The sequence below is a fragment of the Symphalangus syndactylus genome, chromosome 1 (assembly GCF_028878055.3).
Source record: "Symphalangus syndactylus isolate Jambi chromosome 1, NHGRI_mSymSyn1-v2.1_pri, whole genome shotgun sequence".
Classification (NCBI taxonomy): Eukaryota; Metazoa; Chordata; class Mammalia; order Primates; family Hylobatidae; genus Symphalangus; species Symphalangus syndactylus.
In genome coordinates, this window is record NC_072423.2 from 93,115,450 (window position 1) to 93,136,937 (window position 21,488).

General features: G+C 54.3%; 1 protein-coding gene across 8 annotated transcripts; it reads left to right on the top strand.

The window, feature by feature from the left end:
- The first annotated feature begins 331 nt into the window (after window positions 1-331).
- RPS6KA4 (ribosomal protein S6 kinase A4) lies at window positions 332-13,408 on the top strand. Of its 8 annotated transcripts, none has more exons than XM_055241032.2 (17): window positions 332-487; window positions 575-646; window positions 1,360-1,578; window positions 1,674-1,789; window positions 2,330-2,437; window positions 2,664-2,744; window positions 2,837-2,940; window positions 3,048-3,198; window positions 6,518-6,682; window positions 9,343-9,471; window positions 9,665-9,798; window positions 9,898-9,991; window positions 10,645-10,818; window positions 10,895-11,089; window positions 11,422-11,581; window positions 11,760-11,923; window positions 12,477-13,408. In XM_055241032.2, the coding sequence occupies exons 1-17, from the start codon at window positions 433-435 to the stop codon at window positions 12,672-12,674; spliced, it is 2,319 nt and encodes a 772-aa protein (XP_055097007.1). In that variant the 5' UTR covers window positions 332-432; the 3' UTR covers window positions 12,675-13,408. The 8 variants fall into 8 exon arrangements, with proteins under 8 accessions (XP_055097007.1, XP_063491019.1, XP_055097256.1 ...); XM_055241116.2 differs by having other exon boundaries at window positions 336-487; window positions 9,683-9,798; XM_055241198.2 differs by having other exon boundaries at window positions 336-487; window positions 9,686-9,798.
- Window positions 13,409-21,488: the final 8,080 nt, after the last annotated feature.

Below are 21,488 nucleotides of genomic sequence, written 5' to 3' on the forward strand. Positions count from 1 at the left end.
CTCGTCCCCACCTTGGGGCACAGACTCCTAATGTCCTCCAGCTACTGGCTGCAGCCGGCATTCCTGGGCAGACTCCTGGCTTGGGGACAAATGCCCCAGAGGCTCCAGGTTACCCACGGGCTCAGGGATGGCTTCCACGAGGTGTTTCCAGTTCCCCGGAGAGTCGAGTAAGGTCCCGGAGCGCACGGCCCTGAGGCCTGGCCTGGGGGCTCGGGAGACAGGGCGGCCCCAGCCGGCCGCCCACCGGCAGCCCGGCGCTGTCACGTTCCAGCCGCCTGACTCAGGCCGCGCAGGGCGGGGAGCCGGGAGGCGGTGCCGGCGCCCGCCTCGGCCCCGGAGGCGGCACCAGGAAGCGCCCGCCCCGGCCGGAGCCGCCATGTAACCGGCGCCGCCCGGAGCCCGAGCCGCGCGGGCCCCAGCGACCCGCCCGCCATGGGGGACGAGGACGAGGATGAGAGCTGCGCGGTGGAGCTGCGGATCACAGAAGGTGGGTGTGGGGCCTGACTGCGGCTGCCCGGGGCAGGCCGGGACGGGTCATGGACCGGCTGGGCTCATTCGCCCCCTGTGCCCACAGCCAACCTGACCGGGCACGAGGAGAAGGTGAGCGTGGAGAACTTCGAGCTGCTCAAGGTGCTGGGCACGGGAGGTGAGGACCCCCATCCACCGGGCAGGCGTCCCAGGCGCGGTGCCCCTGACCTCCTGCCTGCTCACTCCTGGGCCTGGGCCAGGCCACTGAGCAGGCCCCCCACCCTTTCCCGGCACAGCCTGCCTTGCCTGCCCCGCCCTGCCTCGCCAGGGTTTGCATGCCCACTTCCAGGGCACTCCACGTTGACATCACTCCTCCCTCCACGGTCCTGTGCGTGCATGCCCCCCTGGATTTGCCAACACCCTGGGGAGGGGGACTTGCGCCCCTCTCAAGTGATTTGCATAGCTCCTCCCTTTCTTCCAATATGGGATCCCCCTCCCACATTTTGCAAATGCCCCAGAGCTGGTTTGCGCATCCCTTCCCCAGCCAGGTGCACACCTCTGCCTCCCTTCCTTGCACTGGCATCTTTTCACATCCATCTGATCTCTCGCAGGTTTGCATATGCCCCGCCCCCACGCCTCGCAGCAGGCCCCCTGGAGTAGCGTGCTCCCCAGCCTGGTTTGCACATCCTTTCCCTGGTTTTGCTGGGCACCCTCCCGGGGTGTGCACACCCTTTCCTTAGAAGGCTCTGCCAGCTTTTTGCACACCTGCCTCTTGCCCCAGCTCCTTTGCCTCATTTGCACACCCTCCTGGGTTGGCATCGCCCCCACCCCCCAAGCCTGCACCAATCTCCCGCTCACAGCCTACCCTCCACCCACTCGCTGCTCCCACAGCCTACGGCAAGGTGTTCCTGGTGCGGAAGGCGGGCGGGCACGACGCGGGGAAGCTGTACGCCATGAAGGTGCTGCGCAAGGCGGCGCTGGTGCAGCGCGCCAAGACGCAGGAGCACACGCGCACCGAGCGCTCGGTGCTGGAGCTGGTGCGCCAGGCGCCCTTCCTGGTCACGCTGCACTACGCTTTCCAGACGGATGCCAAGCTGCACCTCATCCTGGGTGAGCGCACGCCACATCCCAATGGGGGTGGGGTGGCTGGGGGCAGGCAAGGCCACCTGAGGGGGCTGCTTCCTGACTTCCACTGCACTTCCCAGACTATGTGAGCGGCGGGGAGATGTTCACCCACCTCTACCAGCGCCAGTACTTCAAGGAGGCTGAGGTGCGCGTGTATGGGGGTGAGATCGTGCTGGCCCTGGAACACCTGCATAAGGTGGGTGAAGACTTGGCCTCAGGCTGTTGCTATGGAAACTGGGTCTGGGCCTTGGAAGGAACCTGCACGCAGGGCAGCCTCAGGCCTCCCCCTGGGCTTCCTGGGGGGCCAGTGGTGAGCTGGGTGGGAATTGGAGCTGCTTCCCCAGGACCCCTTGCAGGAAGCCTCAACGCTGCCTGGTGGGGTCCCCTCCCCTGGCACCTCCTCGAAGGGGCTTTCCTCTTTCAGGGAACTGGGGGCTGCGTTCACAGAACTTCCTCAAATGGAAACCTCACGGCCTGGCTCCTGAGGCCTCCTTGAAGTAGAGCTCTTCACACAGACTTTCCTCTCTCTGGGAACTTGGGGCCTGATCCACGGGGCCCTCCTTCTTTGCTTTATATCTTAAATGGCCTTTCTTATTCAGTGGCTCTGCCCTGAAGACCCCCTCTATAGGCAGATGACTTCTCTGGGGGGTCTCCTTATCCTGAGCAGGGCCAGGAGCTGCAGGAGCTGGGGAGGGTTTGGGGGAGGAAGCCTCAGCACCCCTCTTGCTCCTACCAGCTCGGCATCATTTACCGAGACCTGAAACTGGAGAATGTGCTGCTGGACTCCGAGGGCCACATTGTCCTCACGGACTTTGGGCTGAGCAAGGAGTTCCTGACGGAGGAGGTGAGTGGAGGCCATCTCTGCCTGCAGTGCCCCATTCAATCCTTCTCCTTCCTGCCTCTTCCTGCTCTGGGCCTGCATTCTGGGGCTGCAGAAGTGAATAGCTCCAAGAAGTTTCCACAGCTCAGCTTTCTAACCTCAGAAGTTGAGGGAGTCTTACTCTGGGCCTTGTGGGGCACTGGGGCAAGGAGAGGCTTCGACATCTAAGCAGGACCTCTTGCCCTACCAGAAAGAGAGGACCTTCTCCTTCTGTGGCACCATCGAGTACATGGCCCCCGAAATTATCCGTAGCAAGGCGGGGCATGGCAAGGTAGGTTGGCAGGGAAGTGGGCCTGGGGGAGGTGAAAAGGTGGGGTATGAGGCAGGGGAGATGCAGGCCCTCACCCCAGCTCCACCCTGCAGGCTGTGGACTGGTGGAGCCTGGGCATCTTGCTCTTCGAGCTGCTGACGGGGGCCTCGCCCTTCACCCTGGAGGGCGAGAGGAACACGCAGGCTGAGGTGTCTCGGTGAGTAGGGCTGGACGTGGAGGGCGGCCAGGGGGCTGCAGGGCCTGCCTGGGCAGGGCTGTTGGGGGGGGGGCTCGCTGCCCCTGACGCCCCCCCAATCCTCCCAGACGGATCCTGAAGTGCTCCCCTCCCTTCCCCCCTCGGATCGGGCCCGTGGCGCAGGATCTGCTGCAGCGGCTGCTTTGCAAGGATCCCAAGAAGCGATTGGGTGCAGGGCCCCAGGGTGCACAAGAAGTCCGGAACCACCCCTTCTTCCAGGTGAGGCTCCTGACTCAGGGCCCCACACCTCCTGGTGCATACCCAGGTGGGGCTGCTGTTCCAGGTTGAGGTTGTGCCTGGCCAGTTTCACTTTATTTGGAAATCCCCCCAGAGAAAGAAAGCAAGTGTGTGTCAGCTAGGTTTCTCTTCACATCCATCCCCACTGAAACTTGGCAGATGTGTTCCTGAAAGAAAGGATTCTAGGTTCATTGGCTCTTGGGGCTGTCAGGGATTTGAGAATGGATTGGTTGGTCCTTTCATTGGACAGACCCAGAGAAGGCAGGTGACCTGCCCCAGATGGCACAGTAAATTGTGCCGAGCTGGGAATAGACCTTGGCTCTAGATAGATCTCCTGCTGGTCCAAATCAGTACTAAAACCCACACTTACGGCTTTTAGCACCCACCCAGGCATTTTGTTCTTTTTCCCTGTCCCTGTACAGTCTGTGTGCCTGTCATTCAGATGGACGGTTGATCAGCACACATGGGTGTTTGCTCACTTGTTAGGAGCACACACATGTTAGAGTGCAGTGCAGAGTGAATCTGGCCACGTGAGAATGCACTGACTCAGGGGCTGGGCCTGGCCAGCACCATCGCCCAGCAGGACTTTGTAACAGTGAATACCTACTGCGTGTCGGCCCTTTGTGGACATGAACTCATTTCACCCTCACAACTACCTGATTCTTATTTTTTAGATGGAGTTTCACTTTGTTTCCTGGGCTGGAGTGCAGTGGCGTGATCTCGGCTTACTGCAACCTCCACCTCAGGGGTTCAAACGATTCTCCTGCCTCAGCCTCCCAAGTAGCTGGGATTACAGGCACAGGCCACTACGACTGGCTAATTTTTATATTTTTAGTAGAGATGGGGTTTCACCATGTTGGCCAGGCTGGTCTCGAACTCATGACCTCAAGTGATCCACCTGCCTCAGCCTCCCAAAGTGCTGGGATTATAGGTGTGAGCCACCACACCCTACCACACCCACCTTGATTCTTGTCCCCATCTTTACAGATGAGGAAGCTGAGGCTCCAAACAATTAAGTACTTTGTCCAGGAAGTTATGGAGCTCAGATTCAACCCAAGGCTGAGAGGCTTGAATGCCTGTGCTTAATGGTCTTCTGCTTAAGTGTAGGCATCAGATTTGCCACTCGTCTGACATCTAAACGAAAGCACCCATTTCTGGGTACTTATTGTGGGCCAGGTACTGTGTTACTCATACTTCGAGTGCCATCTCTTTGAATCTTCCAAGCCCTGGGAGGGCCTGCCTGAGATGATTTCTTAGATAAGAATCTATGTCTTTGAGGTGAAGATGTCCCTTTGCACGGGGTGGGGAAAGCATCTGAGCAGTGTTGGTTTCTTTCAGTGAATTCCTCAAGCCTACCCTTCGCCTATGCTGGGTGCTGGGCTGGATGCTGGAGTGGGTTGACCAGTCATACAGGAGAGGCCCCAAGGTCTTCAAGGCTTGATGTGTGGAAGAGTGTTTCCCTCCTTCTGCCTTTTCTTTTTCTTTTTTTTTGGAGACAGAGTCTCGCTCTATTTCCCAGAGTGCAGTGGCATGATCTTGGCTCACTGCAACCTCTGCTTCCCTGGTTCAAGTGATTCTCCTGCCTCAGCCTCCCAAGTAGCTGGGATTATAGGTGCGCACCATCACAGCCAGCTTATTTTTGTATTTTTAGTAGAATCAGGGATTCACCATGTTGGCCAGGCTGGTCTCAAACTCCTGGCCTCGTGATCTGCCCGCCTTGGCCTCCCAAAGTGCTGGGATTACAGACACGTAAGCCCCCGCGCCTGGCCTCCTTCTGCTTTTTCTTGGACAGCTTCTTTGGTGAGAGCAGTGCTCAGGTCCTTGGTGGTAGAACTGGAGCCTTCCAGCTTGAGTCAGTCATCTTGGCTACAGTGACAAAAAGTCCAACTCAAAATGGTGATATCTGTTGGAATCAAGTTTGGTGCTAGCCACAGAGATCAGAATGAACAGAGTGACCTAAGAGGTTTACTTATAAGTAAACCTTTTATTATACTTTTATATAATACTTTTATTATACTTACTTGTAAATAGGTGGCTTACTTACTTTTCTTCTGACATAAAAGAAGTCCAGATTAGCAGACCAGCGCTGCCGTGGTGTCTTCACAGTGCCACACTGTCTTCAGGAATCTAAATTCTTCTTCTTTTTTTTTTTTTAATTTTTTTTTTTATTCTTAGCAAGTAGCTTCTATCCCTGGGGTTGCTTCATGGTCCAACATGGTTGCTGGAGCTCTTGCCATCTAAGCTGTCTCCCAGGTAGGGAGCAGGAGGAAGGAGAAGGGGCAAAAAGGGCACTTGCCACCTAGCAACCTCCCTCTTCAGGATCTTTTCCTGGAATCTTACCTAATAATTTTTTTCTGATAAGTTTTGGTCACCCCTAACTGCAAGCAAGTTTGTAAAAATATTCTTTTAATTGTGTATATTGGTTCCTGGAATAAAACTGGGGTTATGGTACTAAGGAAGACAGGGAGAATGGATATTGAGCAGGCAATCAACAGGTTCTGCCGCATTAGCTTAAACATAAAAGGGCATGTTTTGGCTCCCATAAGTGAAAAGGCCAAGGGAAAGTGCTCTGACTTAAGGCAAGACCACATCCAGGTGCTGAAACTATGTCCCTTGGTTCTGCTTTTCTGCATGGGGACTTCATCTAACCCTGAGAGGGTCCCTAGCAGTTCCAGACCACATCCTCTTAGATTTAAGTCCAGCAGGAGAAAGAGATTTGTTTTTCACGCCAACCCTTTTTTTTTTTTTTTTTTTTTTTTTTGAGACGGGGTTTTTGCTCGTTGCCCAGGCTGGAGTGCAGTGGCGCTATCTTGGTTCACTGCAACCTCTGCTTCCTCGGTTCAAGTGATTCTCCTGCCTCAGCCTCCCGAGTAGCTGGGATTACGGGTGTGCACCACCACGCCCAGCTATTTTTTTTTTTTTTTTTTTTGTATTTTTAGTAGAGATGGGGTTTCACCATGTTAACCAGGTCTTGAACTCCTGAGCTCAGGTGATCCAGCTGCCTTGGCCTCCCAAAATCCTGGGATTATAGGCATGAGCCACCACGTCTGACCTTTTCACACCAATTCTATTAAAAGTTCCAGAATTGACTAAGTGTGGTGGAATGGTGGTTCTCTAAGGGGAATAGGGATTGTGTTACCAGAGGGAGAGAGAAGCCAGGGAGGCAGGAGGAATAGCTGCCCACCCCAAATGCCAGATGGGCCCTTGCCTCATGGAGGAACTGCCCAGTGAGGGTGGGCTGAGTGGAGGGAGTTTCTCATTCCTGACCTTTGACACCTAATCTCTGATTCCCTTGCCTCAGGGCCTCGATTGGGCTGCTCTGGCTGCCAGGAAGATTCCAGCCCCATTCCGGCCCCAAATCCGCTCAGAGCTGGATGTGGGCAACTTTGCAGAGGAATTCACTCGGCTGGAGCCTGTCTACTCACCCCCTGGCAGCCCCCCACCTGGGGACCCCCGAATCTTTCAGGTGAGGGGAAACTCATGGAACCCAGATGCAGGAGAGATGAGATGTTGCTGTCTGCCTCAGCCCTGGCTGACCCGAGGACACTGCCTAGGCCTTGTGTCCTGATTGGGACTCAGTGTCTCCCCTAGACGTCTCCACTTAAAGGGGACCTAGGGTTGTCAGTCACAGAAAACACCGGGGCAGGATGTGTGTTTGATAGTTCATGGTTTATCTTTAAACCTTCTGTTAATTTCCCTTCTATTCCATCATCTCTTTATTGTTATGTAAAAATATTGTTTAAAATTATTCACTTGCGGCTGGGTGTGGTGGCTCACACCTGTAATCCCAGCACTTTGGGAGGCTGAGGCAGATGGATCACTTGAGGTCAGGAGTTCGAGACCAGCCTGGCCAACATGGGGGAAACCCCGTCTCTACTAAAAATACAAAAATTAGCTGGATGTGGTGGTATGCGCCTGTAATCCCAGCTACTCGGGAGGCTGAGGTGGGAGAATCGCTTGAACCTGGGAGGCGGAGGTTGCAGTGAGCCGAGATCACACCATTGCATTCTAGGCTGGGCGACAGAGTGAAACTCCTTCTCAAAAAAAAAAAAAGAGATCACTTTCTCACGTGGACACCTAGGAGGAGATGCATGTTGATATTGTGGCTTTGCATGCCCTTGGCATAGCATGGTACACTCCTGGAGGGACAGGTCCCCTCCACAGAATTTTTTTTTTTTTTTTTTTTTTTTTGAGACGGAGTCTCACTCTGTCACCAGGCTGGAGTGCAGTGGCTTGATCTCGGCTCACTGCAATCTCTGCCTCCCGAGTTCAAGCGATTCTCCCGCTTTAGCCTCCAGAGTAGTTGGGACTACAGGTGCGCGCCACTATGCCCAGCTAATTTTTGTGTTTTTAGTAGAGACGGGGTTTCACCATGTTGGCCTGGATGGTCTCGATCTCTTGAACTTGTGGTCCGCCTGCCTTGGCCTCCCAAAGTGCTGGGATTAGAGGCGTGAGCCACCATGCCAAGCCCCCTCTACTGAATTTTAGAAGCTTACACCTTTTGGACAAGTCCAAACTCCCTTTGCTTGGGCATTGAGGCCCTTCATGATGTGGTCCTTGCTTAGAACCTTAGCCTCAGTTCTCATCATTTTCCTACTTGATGCTCTGGAGGGCATGATCGAACTGCTCAGAGGTTCCAGAATATACCTCTGTGCCTTTGCACTTGCTGTTCCTGCTACCTGGAGTACATGCTCTATAGTAGTCTACCTGGCAAGCTTCTACCCCTCTTTTAGGCCTCCTTGTCTGCTCACCTGGCCCAGGGGGTCACCCTTTCTTTGTGCTGCAGTCCTCTGTGGACAGCATCTCCTTCTGTGCAGTTTATCATGCTACCATAATGATATCTTATCATTATCACTAAATAAACCAGTATGGTTTGTTTAATAGACAGACCAAAAATGGCCAGATAAGTCCCTTCTCTGAAGCTCTTAGAATTGACAATTCTGTGCTTGAATGTCCACATTCCATTCCATTGTCTCACAGCCCCCATGATAAAGTTCTTTCTCTTGAATTGGTAGGTACTTTCACTCATTCATTTAATGATTCAAAAATGTGTAGTGAGTGCCTAAAATATTCCAGGTACTGATCTGGGTATTACATTTTTAGGAGAAGATGACACTTAGTTTTTTAAATTATTTTTTAAAATTAATTAATTAATTAATTTTTTAGAGACAGGATCTTGTTCTGTCACCCAGGCTGGAGTGCAGTTGGGCAACCATGGCTCACTGCAATCTTGAACTCCTGGGCTTGAGTGATCCTCCCACCTCAGCCTGTCCAATAGCTAGGACTACAGGCAAGTGCCATCACACCCAGATAATTAATTTTTTTTTTTGAGACGGAGTTTCGCTCTTGTTGCCCAGGCTAGAGTGCAATGGCACGATATCAGCTCACCACAACCTCTGCTTTCCGGGTTCAAGCTATTCTCGTGCCTCAGCCTCCCGAGTAGCTGGGATTACAGGCATGTGCCACCACGCCTGGCTGATTTTTGTATTATTAGTAGAGATGGGGTTTCTCCATGTTGGTCAGGCTGGTCTCAAACTCCTGACCTCAGGTGATCTACCTGCCTCAGCCTCCCAAGTACTGGGATTACAGGCGTGAGCTACCGTGCCTGGCTACAACACACAGTTAAAATGACCCTTGAAAGCTCCTCAAATTGCCAGGACATGGATCTTTAGGAAAAGCAAAGAATTAACTCTGGTTTCTTTTTGCATTTCTTCAGTAGCTCCCCTTGCAGAAGCAGCCAAAGTCTGGCTTGAAAGGGAGGAATAAAGGTTTTTTTCCTCAGCGGATAGAGCTGGATTCTCATAAGCTAAGCATGAACTCAGGCCACACTTTCAATACATTCAGTGGTCCTTTCAGTGCCTTCAGCCCTTGGCACCTGGGGAGGAATAGGTGGTCACTCTGATGAGAAACTTGGGGTCACAGGCTGGTGGGGACAGACATGGCCCCAAGTGATTATAAAACCAGGTGGAATAAAATGTGTCCACAAATCCTGTGTGTACCAGAATGCAACTGGAACACCCCCACTGCCCCCTTGTCCAGGGTCTTGCCTCTGCCTGGTTCCCCACCAGAGTCTCCTCACCCGCACTCCCAACCCCCATGCCCATCCCCCCGACTCCCACCCTGCAGGGATACTCCTTTGTGGCACCCTCCATCCTCTTCGACCACAACAACGCGGTGATGACCGATGTGCTGGAAGCGCCTGGTGCTGGAGACCGGCCAGGTCGGGCAGCGGTGGCCAGGAGCGCTATGATGCAGGTGGGCTGGGCTGGGGGGAAATTGGTTTTAGGAGAGGCCTAGGCCCGGAACTCTAGGCCTAGATCCAACTGGCGCCCGCAGCGTGAGCTCGGTGAGGTCCCAAGCCTCTCCGACGACATGGGGCATGGCAGGGCCGCGGGGCTACCAGGTGGGACCTCTGACGCGCCTCCTTCGCCTTCGCCTCCGCCTCCAGGACTCGCCCTTCTTCCAGCAGTACGAGCTGGACCTGCGGGAGCCTGCGCTGGGCCAGGGCAGCTTCTCTGTGTGTCGCCGCTGCCGCCAGCGCCAGAGCGGCCAGGAGTTCGCGGTCAAGATCCTCAGTCGCAGGTGGGAGGCCCCAGGCGCAGGCAGGGGTGGGGGTGGCAGAGCGCTGTCCCGGGGGCGGGGCCGAAGCACGGCGACCGTAACTCCTGCTCCGTCCCCCAGGCTGGAGGCGAACACGCAGCGCGAAGTGGCTGCCCTGCGCCTGTGCCAGTCACACCCCAATGTGGTGAATCTGCACGAGGTGCATCACGACCAGGTGATGGCTTCCGGCCAGGGGAGGGCGGAGAGAAAAGGGGCAGGCGCGGAGCTTGGGGGCACTAGATCCCCCCTTGGGCGGGATCTAGGGGCGAATTGGGCGGGGCCTAGCGTTTGATTCGGGGGCCCCAAGGGACCAGGGAGGCGCCGGGAGTGGAATTTGAGGGGAGTAGGGCCTGAGGACGGGAAGGCGGAGCTGAAGATGGACAAGAAAAGGGACTTTGGCCGGGCGCGATGGCTCACGCCTGTGATCCCAGCACTTTGGGAGGTCGAGGTGGGCGGATCACTTGAAGTCAGGAGTTCGAGACCAGCCTGGGAACATGGCGAAACCCCGTCTCTACGAAAAATACAAAAATTAGCCTGACGCGGTGGCGTGTGCCTGTAATCCCAGCTACTTGGGAGGCTGAGGCACGAGAATCGCTTGAACCCCGGGAGGCAGAGGTTGCAGTGAGCCGAGATCGTGCCACTGCACTCCAGCCTGGGCGACAAAGCGAGACTGTCTCCAAAAAAGTAACAAAGAAAGAAAAAAAAAGGATTTCGAGGAGGGGGTGCTCGAACATGGGCACGGCCCTAGGGCCGGGGCGGGGCCTGGGTGGTGGGAGGGGGCTCGCCGCGGTGGGTGGGTGGTGACCGTGCCCGCCACGCCGCCCGCAGCTGCACACGTACCTGGTCCTGGAGCTGCTGCGGGGCGGGGAGCTGCTGGAGCACATCCGCAAGAAGCGGCACTTCAGCGAGTCGGAAGCGAGCCAGATCCTGCGCAGCCTCGTGTCGGCCGTGAGCTTCATGCACGAGGAGGCGGGCGTGGTGCACCGCGACCTCAAGCCGGAGGTGGGCGAGAGGCCTCGGCGGCGGGGCGGGGCTGTGGCGCCGGGGGCTGCTTCTGACCACCCTGCCGCCCTCGCAGAACATCCTGTACGCCGACGACACGCCCGGGGCGCCGGTGAAGATCATCGACTTCGGGTTCGCGCGGCTGCGGCCGCAGAGTCCCGGGGTGCCCATGCAGACGCCCTGCTTCACGCTGCAGTACGCTGCCCCCGAGCTGCTGGCGCAGCAGGGCTACGACGAGTCCTGCGACCTCTGGAGCCTGGGCGTCATTCTGGTATGGGACGCGGTCCTCGAGGCGGGGTCAGGGTCCCTCGGGCCTGGCGTCTTTCTGATGTGGAGCAGCACGAGGGAGGGGACGGGGGTCATCTTGGTGGGGGCGGCTGGGTTTCGTCTGAAGCTGGGATCGAGGTGGTTCAAATACAGAGGCGGGGTCGCTCTGGTGCTAGAGTCGGAGCATTCGGGTATTGGGGGTTAGAAGTTAGGGTTCACCAAGCGTGGGTCTGAGGAGTGCCCCTAGTGGGGAGGGTGAGTGGTTCTGTGGGAGCGGAGGGGTCAGCCTCGGCTCCGCAGCCTGGGCGGGTCTCACCTTCCCCTCACCCCTCCTAGTACATGATGCTGTCGGGGCAGGTCCCCTTCCAGGGGGCCTCTGGCCAGGGCGGGCAGAGCCAGGCGGCCGAGATCATGTGCAAAATCCGCGAGGGGCGCTTCTCCCTTGACGGTGAGGCCTGGCAGGGCGTATCGGAGGAAGCCAAGGAGCTGGTCCGAGGTGCGGAGCTGGAGGTCACAGACCATAGTTGGGGAGGGGGACGCTGGGACAGGGATGGTCACTGGGTCAGGTGTCCTGGTTGGGGATGGGTAGGGGAGGAGAGTGGGGCTGTTACGATCTCTTTGGGGCTCAGGCTTTACTCCAGGCTCCTCCCCACACTTCCTTGCCCCGCCTCCAGGGCTTCTGACCGTGGACCCCGCCAAGCGGCTGAAGCTAGAGGGACTGCGGGGCAGCTCGTGGCTGCAGGACGGCAGCGCGCGCTCCTCGCCCCCGCTCCGGACGCCCGACGTGCTCGAGTCCTCTGGGCCCGCAGTGCGCTCGGGTCTCAACGCCACCTTCATGGTAAGGGGCGGGGTCTGTTGAAGGGAAGGAGTTGGCGAAGCCTCGAGAGGTGGAGTCTGGGGAGGCCAGGCCATCGGAGCCCAGAAAGGGGAGGTGAGGCCGGGCGCGGTGGCTCACGCCTGTAATCCCAGCGCTTTGGGAGGCCGAGGCGGGCGGATCACGAGGTCAGGAGTTCGAGACCAGCCGGAACAACATGGTGAAACCCCGTCTCTTCTAAAAATAGAAAAATTAGCCGGGTGTGGTGGCGCGCGCCTGTAATCCCAGCTACGCAGGAGGCTGAGGCAGGAGAATCTCTTGAACCCAGGAGTCAGAGGTTGCAGTGAGCTGAGATTGCACCACTGCACTCCAGCCTGGGCGACAGAGCAAGACTCTGACAAAAAAAAAAAAAAAAGGAGGTGAAAGGTGGACCGAATCCGGTGGTCGGTCTGGAGGCCAAGGCCCTGTCGGCCTTGACCTAGGCGGCTGGAGGCAAGGTCTGGGAATGGGGGTCAAACTAGATCTGGGAGCCGGAGTCAGGCGGGGGTGGGGGCACTCACCCTTTCCTTTCTGCCAGGCGTTCAACCGGGGCAAGCGGGAGGGCTTCTTCCTGAAGAGCGTGGAGAACGCACCCCTGGCCAAGAGGCGGAAGCAGAAGCTTCGGAGCGCCACCGCCTCCCGCCGGGGCTCCCCCGCACCAGCCGCCCCGGGCCGAGCCCCCGTCGCCGCCAAAGGGGCCCCCCGCCGAGCCAACGGCCCCCTGCCCCCCTCCTAATCCCCGCCACTGTGACCCCCTTCCCTCATAGGGGCTGTGACCTGGGAGCCCAGCTCACTCCCGGAGGCCTCTGCCAGCCGCCGACCTGATCCCCAAGGAACTGTCCTTCCCTCTCCTACCCCACCCCATTCCCAGACAGAGCAGAAGTATTTTTATAAGCAGAGAATTTTTTATGTCTTACCAGATAGAAATGCAGGGAAGGGGGACCTGCTGGGGAGTGGGGTTTGGGGAGCCCTCTCCCACGACACTGCCTCTTCTGGGCAGAAGGCCCCTCCAGGGGGACTGCTCCAACAGGAAAGAGCCCCTCCGCCACTTATAAGCACTGAGTTAGGAGTGCTAACTCCTAAACTGGGACCCCCTACCCTGTTCTCCCTTGAGGCCACGTTCCTGGGAGGGGCACCCCTCAACTGTCACTTTATGGACTGTCTGTGCAATTACGTCCACCAAAGACCCATGTTGGGGGGACTGAAGGAGAGGCCCTGGGGGACCCTCTGAAGCATTTCTGCCTCACTTTATGTCATCTGCTTCTCCCCTGTTGGGGCTAAGGAAGGAGATAGGTGGCTCCTAAAAGAGGAGGCCCTCTTCTCACCCACCCCCTCCCCTTTGGCACAGCTACTCCTGGCTGGGGGTGGGGCCTTGGGGGTCTGGGCTGGGCATCCATGGTCACTGCCTCAGCCCATCCAGGCTGTGCCTTTGACTTTAAAATAAAAGTCCACCCAGTGCTGTGTATGGCATCCGTGTGTTCTCCTTCGTGTTGTGGGTGTCTAGAGCAGAGATTCTGGGCAGACAGGCTGCTAGCCCATGGAGTTTGGGACCTCAGTGGGGAGGGACAGGCAGACTCTTCTGGGCAAGAAGATATTCTTTGTTCCTTGACTTTTGCTATGAGCAGGAGGGTGCAACTCTCATCCTGGGTGTATATCCGGACAGCTCTGCTGGGTATCATTTAGGATATTCTTGGTTGTAAATACAGCTGCTGCTTGACTTAGGGTGGACCTACATCCCGATAAACCCAACCTGAATAGAAAATGCTGAAAGCCGAAAATACATTTAATGTCTGCAACACAGCAGACGGTGCCCGACTTAGGATCGTTTGATTTACCTACCGGCTTTCAACTTTACCATGGTGCCAAAGCGATAGGCTTTCAGTAGAAAACATAAATGGTAAGGAGCTTCCTGACTTACGATGGGATTACCCATCGTAGGTCGAAAAATTCGTGTCAAGCATAAGTCAGTCGGGGACTGTCTGTAAGAGAAAACCCAACCCAAACTTGCTTAAGCAAAACACAGTGTTTTGGGGGAGCTCTTGGAACTATGCAGCTTCTCGATAGCTTCAGGCAAGACCTAATCCAGACTGAAGCACATGATCAGGACTCAGCTGCCGAGTCTGCCGAGATTTTATTGTTTTCTTGGTGGTGGTCCAGTCTGGAGGACTCTCCTTATGGACTCAAGACCGGTGCCAGGCACTCCAGGGGCTCCAGATGGAAATCTGGAGATGGAAGTGGTTTCCCGGTTCCCAAGGGAAGTCCTGAGCTGTGCTCTGATTGGAGCCACTGAGGTCATGTGCCCAAACTGAACCAATCACTGTGGCCAGGGAGGCAGTGTGCTGATTGGCTTAGATCTGGATCATGGCCTGCCCTCTGGAGGCTCATTGGGTGGAGAGTAGGGGAGGGGTGGGCCCTGGAGGGAGGTTACTTGAACCCGGCTGGGTGGTCAATGAAGGTGGGAGTGAGCGGATCAGCCCTACTCATTAGGGCCCTCACTGGAATCAGAGCTTGGTTCCCCTCAGGGAGTGTCTGAGACTCCTCCCTGTGTGATCCCTGCGGGGTGTGTGTGTGTGTGGCCATAGTGCGGTTGTGGCCTGAGCACCTTTGCCAGCACCGCAGGTCAGGTCCTTTTGTCCACACATGGGGATGTCCTGACAGCTCCCGCCCCAGGGTCTGCCTAACCCCACCCTGGGCCGCCTCTCCATCGTTTCTCTCCCTGTGGCTACCCTGTGAGACCATCTCATGTGGACCTTCCCCTCCTGTCCCCGGGAGGCCTGGGGATCTGGGCTGGGACCCAGAGGTGCTCAGGTGAGGCGAACCAGGCAGGCCTTGTGGGCAGGTGGGGCTCCGGGGCAGTGGAAAGGGCGGGTATGCGGGCGCCAGCTGTGTCCCATCCTGGTGGTCTGAAAGAACGGGAAGGGGCCCTCAGGAGGAGGGAAGAAATTCTGAGGCTCTAATTCTGACTCCTGTGTTACCAGCTGTGTGACTTTAGCAAGTCACCTAACAGCCCCAGCCTCCCCTATTTGTCGAAAAGAGGAACTAGAGAATTAACAGATGTAAAGAGCGTGGTCACCCAGTCACCAGGAATTTATCGAGATTTACTGACCTTTTCCAACGTGTAGGGATCCTCCTGAGCACTCTAGGCGGGAATCTCATTGAAGGAGATGAAAGGGTCCCATTTCATCAGGTACTCACAAGCACTGAGTATTACCATTTCAAAACCTTTGCTAATTGGGTGGATGCAAAATAGTCTCTCATCTTCAATTTCTTCACCTCTCATTCCATGTAACTCACAGCCACCCTGTGAAAGAGGTATCCTTAGCCTCATTTCTTCCTATTAATTAATTTAGCTTTTATTTAAAAAAGAAAGTTTTTTTTTTTTTTGAGATGGAGCCTGGCTCTGTTGTCCAAGGCTGGAGTGCAGGGGTGCGATCTCAGCTCACTGCAACCTCTGCCTCCTGGGTTCAAGTGATTCTCCTGCCTTAGCCTCCTGAGTAGCTGGGATTACAGGCGCCCGCCACCACACCCGGCTAATTTTGTATTTTTAGTAGAGAAGAGGTTTCGCCATGTTGGGCAGACTGGTCTCGAACTCCTGACGTCAGGTGATCCGCCCGCCTCGGCCTCCCAAAGTGCTGGGATTACAGGTGTGAGCCGCCATGCCTGGCCTAATTTAGCTTTTAGAGATGGGGTCTTGCTCCGTTGCCCAGGCTGGAGTGCAGTGGTGCCATCATAGCTCACTGCAGCCTCAGACTCTTGGGCTCAAGCGATCCTTCTTCTTCAGCCTCCGGAGTACTTAGCCTCATTTCAGGGGTGAAGAAACGGGTTCAGAGGATGCAGTAACCCAGAGAAGGGAGGATGCTGGGTGGAAAGAGCAGGGACTTAGAGGAATGAGCCAGCCTTGGTTTGAATCCTGCCTCTTCTCTGTGTGGTCAAGGAGCCTGCGGGTGGGAGATAGATGTGATTGAGCTGCAGGCTGGCCAGGGTGTAAACTGGCAGAGTGGAAGGGGACATGGTGGGCACAGGCAGGGAGGTAGGGAGGCCAGAGGCCAGTGCTCAAGGTCTTAGGTCTGGCCCCCTGCTTCTATACCTTGACTTTGGCTGCTGACCAGCCTCACCTAACATGGAGGCTGGCTCTTCCAGGGGAGCCAGGAGAGCTCACCCTCCTACACTGGGCTTCTGTTACCACTCTTCAAATGTCCTCAGTGAACAGGCTTGGGCTTCCTGCTCTGATGAAATGTTGGTGCCCCGAGAGGGTCCGACAGCCCTGTAAACTTCTGGCTCCCTCCAAGTCGCTGTTAACTTTTTTTTTTTGGAGACGGAGTTTTTGCTCTGGTTGCCCAGGCTGGAGTCAACCTCTGCCTCCTCTGCACTCGGCTCACTGCAACCTCTGCCTCCTGGGTTGAATCAATTCTCCTGCCTCAGCCTCCCAAGTAGCTGGGATTACAAGCATGCGCCTCCACGCCCGGCTAATTTTGTATTTTTAGTAGAGACGGTGTTTCTCCATGTTGGTCAGGCTGGTTTGGTCTCGAACTCCTGACCTCAGGTGATCGCCCGCCTTGGCCTCCCAAAGTGGTGGGATTGCAGGAGTGAGACACCACTCCTGGCCTGCTGTTAACTATTAATAACTACTGTTAGAATTAAAGTTCTGGCCGGGCACAGCGGCTCACACCTGTAATCCCAGCACTTTAGGAAGCCGAGGTGGGTGGATCATCTGAGGTCAGGAGTTCAAGACCAGCCTGGCCAACATGGTGGAACCCTGTCTCTACTAAAAATACAAAAATTAGCCAGGTGTGGTGGCGCATGCATGTAATCCCAGCTACTAGGGAGGCTGAGGCAAGAGAATCGCTTGAACCCGGCAGGCGGAGGTTGCGGTGAGCCAAGATTGTGCCACTGCACTCCAGCCTGGGTGACAGGGCGAGACTCCGTCTCTAAGTTCTAGAGTCACTGTTTGACTCTAAGCAAGTTACTTCTCCCTAAAGTACTCTGGGGGTGTAAACAAAAATATTCCATATGAATGTAGAGATTGCAAACTGGCCTGTGCCTGGCCTATAGAAATTCATTTTTGGGGCCAGCACTTTTTTTTTTGAGACAGTGTTTTATTCTGTTGCCCACCTTTGAGTGTAGGGGTGCAATCTTGGCTCACTACAGCCTCAACCTTCTGGGCCCAAGTGATCCTCCCACCTCAGCCACCCAAGTAGCTGGGATTACAGGCATGCGCCACCATGCCTGGCTAATTTTTGTATTTTTGTAGAGATGGGGTTTCGCCAAGTTGCCCAGGCCGGTCTTGAACTCCTGAGCTCAAGTGATCTGCTTCCCAAAGTGTTGGGACTACAGGCACTAGCCACTGCACCTGGCCTAAGCACATGCTTTAAAATGAGGAAAAGCATATGGAATCCTAGATGTTAGGCTTTTACTGATGAGCTGGAAGGGCTGGCCCTGGGGCAGTCTTCCTGCATGGTCTAATCAGCTGGAGCAGAAACACGCTGCCGCCACAGACAGGGCCTCTGCTTTCCAGGTTGCCGCAGTTCCCACCACTCCCTGTGGTTACACCAGCTCTGTCCTGCATTCATCTCTCTGGCCCTCTAGGCATTTGAGTTTGTGACTCTCATATAAATGGTCTCCTTCCACGGTCACTGCTGCACAAAAATGGGCTTCGCGAAATGTCAAAGATACCCCTTAAACCCTTAATTTTTGGCCAGGCGCAGTGGCTCATCCCTGTAATTCCAGCACTTTGGGAGGCCGAGGGGGATGGATCACTTGAGGTCAGGAGTTTGAGACCAACCCAGCTGTGGCAAAACCCCATCTCTACTAAAAATACAAAAATTAGCCAGGTGTGGTGGCACAGGCCTGTAATCCCAGCTACCTGGGAGGCTGAGGGAGGAGAATCGCTTGAACCCAGTAGGCGGAGGTTGCAGTGAGCCAAGATGGTGCCACTGCACTCCAGCCTGGGCGACAGAGCGAGACTCCATCTCAAAAAAAAAAAAAAACTTTTATTTTGTTTTAAAATTTAAATTTAGTTTGTATTTGTATTTGTGAAAGATGATAAATTTGGCCGAGTGGGGTGGCTCACTCCTATAATCCCAGCACTGTGGGAGGCCAAGGAGGGAGAATCTCTTGAGCCCAGGAGTTCCAGACCAGCCTGGACACCACAGTGAGATGAGAGCTTGTCTCAAAAAAAAAAAAAAAAAATATATATATATATATATATATATATATATTCATGTGATTCAAAATTCAAAGGATCCATAAAAGTACATAGTGAAAAATGTTCTTCCACATATGCTGACCCTCTGCCATGAACCTTCTGTTGTTGCCAGAGGAAGCTAATGTGTTCTTGTGTAGTTTTCCAGGAATATTTATGTGTAGTCAAACAAATATATAATAATATGCATGTATAAGTAAAAATTCATATTAATTAAATGTTAATTTTAGAAAAAATCAGTAAGGGGCTGGGCACGGTGGCTCACGCCTGTAATCCCAGCACTTTGGGAGGTCAAGGTGGGCGTATCAAGAGGTCAGGAGATCGAGACCATCCTGGCAAACACGGTGAAACCCCATCTCTACTAAAAATACAAAAAATTAGCCAGGCATGGTGGGGGGTGCCTGTAGTCCCAGCTACTCAGGAGGCTAAGGCAGGAGAATGGCGTGAACCCGGGAGGCGGAGCTTGCAGTGAGCAGAGATCGCGCCACTGCACTCCAACCTGGGCAACAGAGCGAGACTCCGTCTCAAAAAAAAAAAAAAAAAAAAGAAAAAATCAGTAAATGCAAAGGAGATTTCAAAAAATCACTCGTGGCATTACTCTCCATAATCTGTGTTAGTCAATATTTTGATGCATTCAATTCTTTTTTTTGTTTTTTTTGAGACAGAGTCTTGCTGTGACACCCAGGCTGGAGTACAGTGGCGGTATCTCAGCTCACTGCAACCTCCCACTCCTAAGTTTGAGTGATTCTTCTGTCTCAGCCTCCCAGGTAGCTGGGATTACAAGTGCGCAACATACCACCAGGATAATTTTTGTATTATTAGTAGAGACAGGGTTTTACCACGTTGGCCAGGCTGGTCTCGAACTCCTGACCTCAGGTCATCCACCTGCATTGGCCTCCCAAAGTGCCACTTACAGGCGTGAGCCACTTCACCTGGTCTGATGCATTCACTTCTAAGTTTTTCTTTCTTTTTTTATTTTTGAGGCAGGGTCTCACTCTGTCACCAAGGCGGGAGTGCAGTGACATGATCATAGTTCATTGCAGCTTCAACCTCCTGGGCTAAAGCAATTCTCCCACCTCATTTTTTGATTTTTTGTTGTTGTTGTTGGTGTTTGTAGAGATGGAGTCTCACTATGTTGTCCAGGCTGGTCTCAAACTCCTGGGCTCAAGCAAGCCTCCCACCTCGGACTCCCAAAGTTTTGGAATTATAGGTGTGAGCCACCATGCCCGGCCTAGAATTTTCTTTATTGATACAGATTTTTAGTTAAAATGGCATCAAAATGTAAATAGGTTATTATAGCCTGTCTAAAGTCAAAAATAGATTGTGAATATCTTTCTATGTCAATGACTATGTTTTGCAATTATTCTTTGTAGCTGTAGAGTGCTTCATTGTATGGGTATGCAATGATTTATTTAGATTGTTTCTATTTTTGGCTACAGCTCCTTGCTATTTTAAACAGTGCTGCAGTGAACATCCTTGTACCTACGTCTTTGCTCACCTGTCCAAATATTTCCTTAGGATACGTTTCCTAGAAGTGGAATTAATAGGCTAAAGGATGTGTCCCTGCATGCACGTTTTAAAGGTCTTTGATATATGTGATCACATTGCCCTTCAGAAAGATCCTATCATTTTATATGACTTGCAGCAGCACGAGCAAGATCCAGGAAGCACTGTCTCCTTTAAAATGAAATGGCAGGCCTCGCCAGCGGAGTGTGTCCTTGCCCTCGTTTTTCTTGGTGGAGCTCCTGGAGGCTGATGCGGGAGCAGAGGCTCTCCCTTTCCTGCCCTGCAGTCGCCACCGGGCCCGTGATGGTGGTGGAGGGTGTTGTGGACCATGAGCAGGGGATGAGGGACAGAAGTTGTGGATCTGACCTTTGTCTCTGCGGGAATGGGCTGGGGGCAGAGTCTGCATGGGGGAGGGAGAGAGTGACCCCAGGGATGTGCTGAAGGGTCCCCAGGGAGTGGGCGTGCTTGAGGGCAGGAGAGCTGGGTGGCGGGGAAGCTTTGTAGAACCATGAACTGAGCCGCCGAGTGGCTTCATACCAGGGCTCTTCTCCTCCCAGCTGTGCAATCGTGACCAAAACCACTTGGGCTTGAGTCTCCGTGGCCTCTAGAGTGAAGTGGGGATAGAACAACAGCCACTGGAATTGCCGACAGGTGCACGGCCAAACCCTTGGCAAAGTGCGTGGCGCTCTGGGATTCCCCCAGAAAAGGCAGTTTACCAAAAAATTATTAAGAGAACCCAGGAAAATTGGGACCAGCTCAGGCTTGCTCAGGAAGGGACCCATGTCCAGGAAAGAGAGAGCGATACTCTTCCCTCCCTCCCGGTCCCCCTTCCCTGGGCCACCGGCCTTCCGCTTCCGGCATCGCCAGAGCCGAGTGTTCTGAACCCTCCCCCCAAAAGTGAGGACCAGATAGCGCCCCATCCTCTGAATACCTCTCAGCACGGAATGTGAATTGCCACCGACCTGGCGTGTGTCAGTAGCTGCCTGGGAGTGGCCAGGATGGGTGTGGGAGTACACTGTTGTGTATATGAACGTGTGCGTATGTAAGTAAATACGTGTGTCAGTGCAAGATTGTGTGTGAGCACCTGTGTGTCTATGTGAGCGTGTGAAGACGTGTAAGTGAATGTGATGATGCTGGGGAGCATGTGAGTGCAACCTCATGAGTGCACGAGTGTGCGGGTATATGGGAATGTGTGTATGTGAGCATATGTGAGTGTGAGAATGTGGATGAGTGTGGGTAAGTGTGTAAGCACAAGTGTGTGGGTATGTACGCAGGTGTGTGCTGTGAGGATTGTGTTTGCATGTGTAAGTGTGAATGTGTATGAATGTATGTGAACAAAGCCTATGTGTGTTTTGTGTGATTGAGTGTATGTGTGAACATGTGTGACAGTGTGTGGACATATAAGTGTGAGTGTGAACAAAGCCTGACTTTGTTGAGTGTGATTGTAAGCATGTGACAGTGTGTGCACATGAGTGTGTGTATGAATGTGTGTGTAAGAATGTGTCAGTGTGTGTCTATATGTGTGTGAATGTGTCAATGCGTTGAGTGTATGTATGTGTGTTAGTGTGTGTCTGTGTCTGTCAGTGTGAGTGTGTGAGTGCACGTGTGTGAGTGTGAGCGTGTGGGAGTGTGTGGGTGTGAGCATGTGTGAGTGTGTGGGTATGAGCGTGTGTGTGTGTGAGCGTGTGAGTGAGTGTGTTGGTGTGAACATGTGAACGTGTGTGGGTGTGTGTGTGGGTGTGAGTGTGTGTGAGGGTGTGGGTGTGAACGTGTGGACGTGTGTGGGTGTGAGCATTTGAGTGTGTGGGTGTGAGCGTGTGAGTGTGAGTGTGTGGGTGTGAG

Excerpts from the sequence above, each read along its gene's own strand:
- RPS6KA4 (XM_055241032.2), top strand. The coding sequence starts at position 433 with ATGGGGGACGAGGACGAGGATGAGAGCTGCGCGGTGGAGCTGCGGATC. Across the intron at positions 2,438-2,663 it reads AGGAGTTCCTGACGGAGGAG|AAAGAGAGGACCTTCTCCTT; the intron begins GTGAGTGGAGGC and ends TTGCCCTACCAG. Across the intron at positions 9,799-9,897 it reads GTCAAGATCCTCAGTCGCAG|GCTGGAGGCGAACACGCAGC; the intron begins GTGGGAGGCCCC and ends TCCGTCCCCCAG.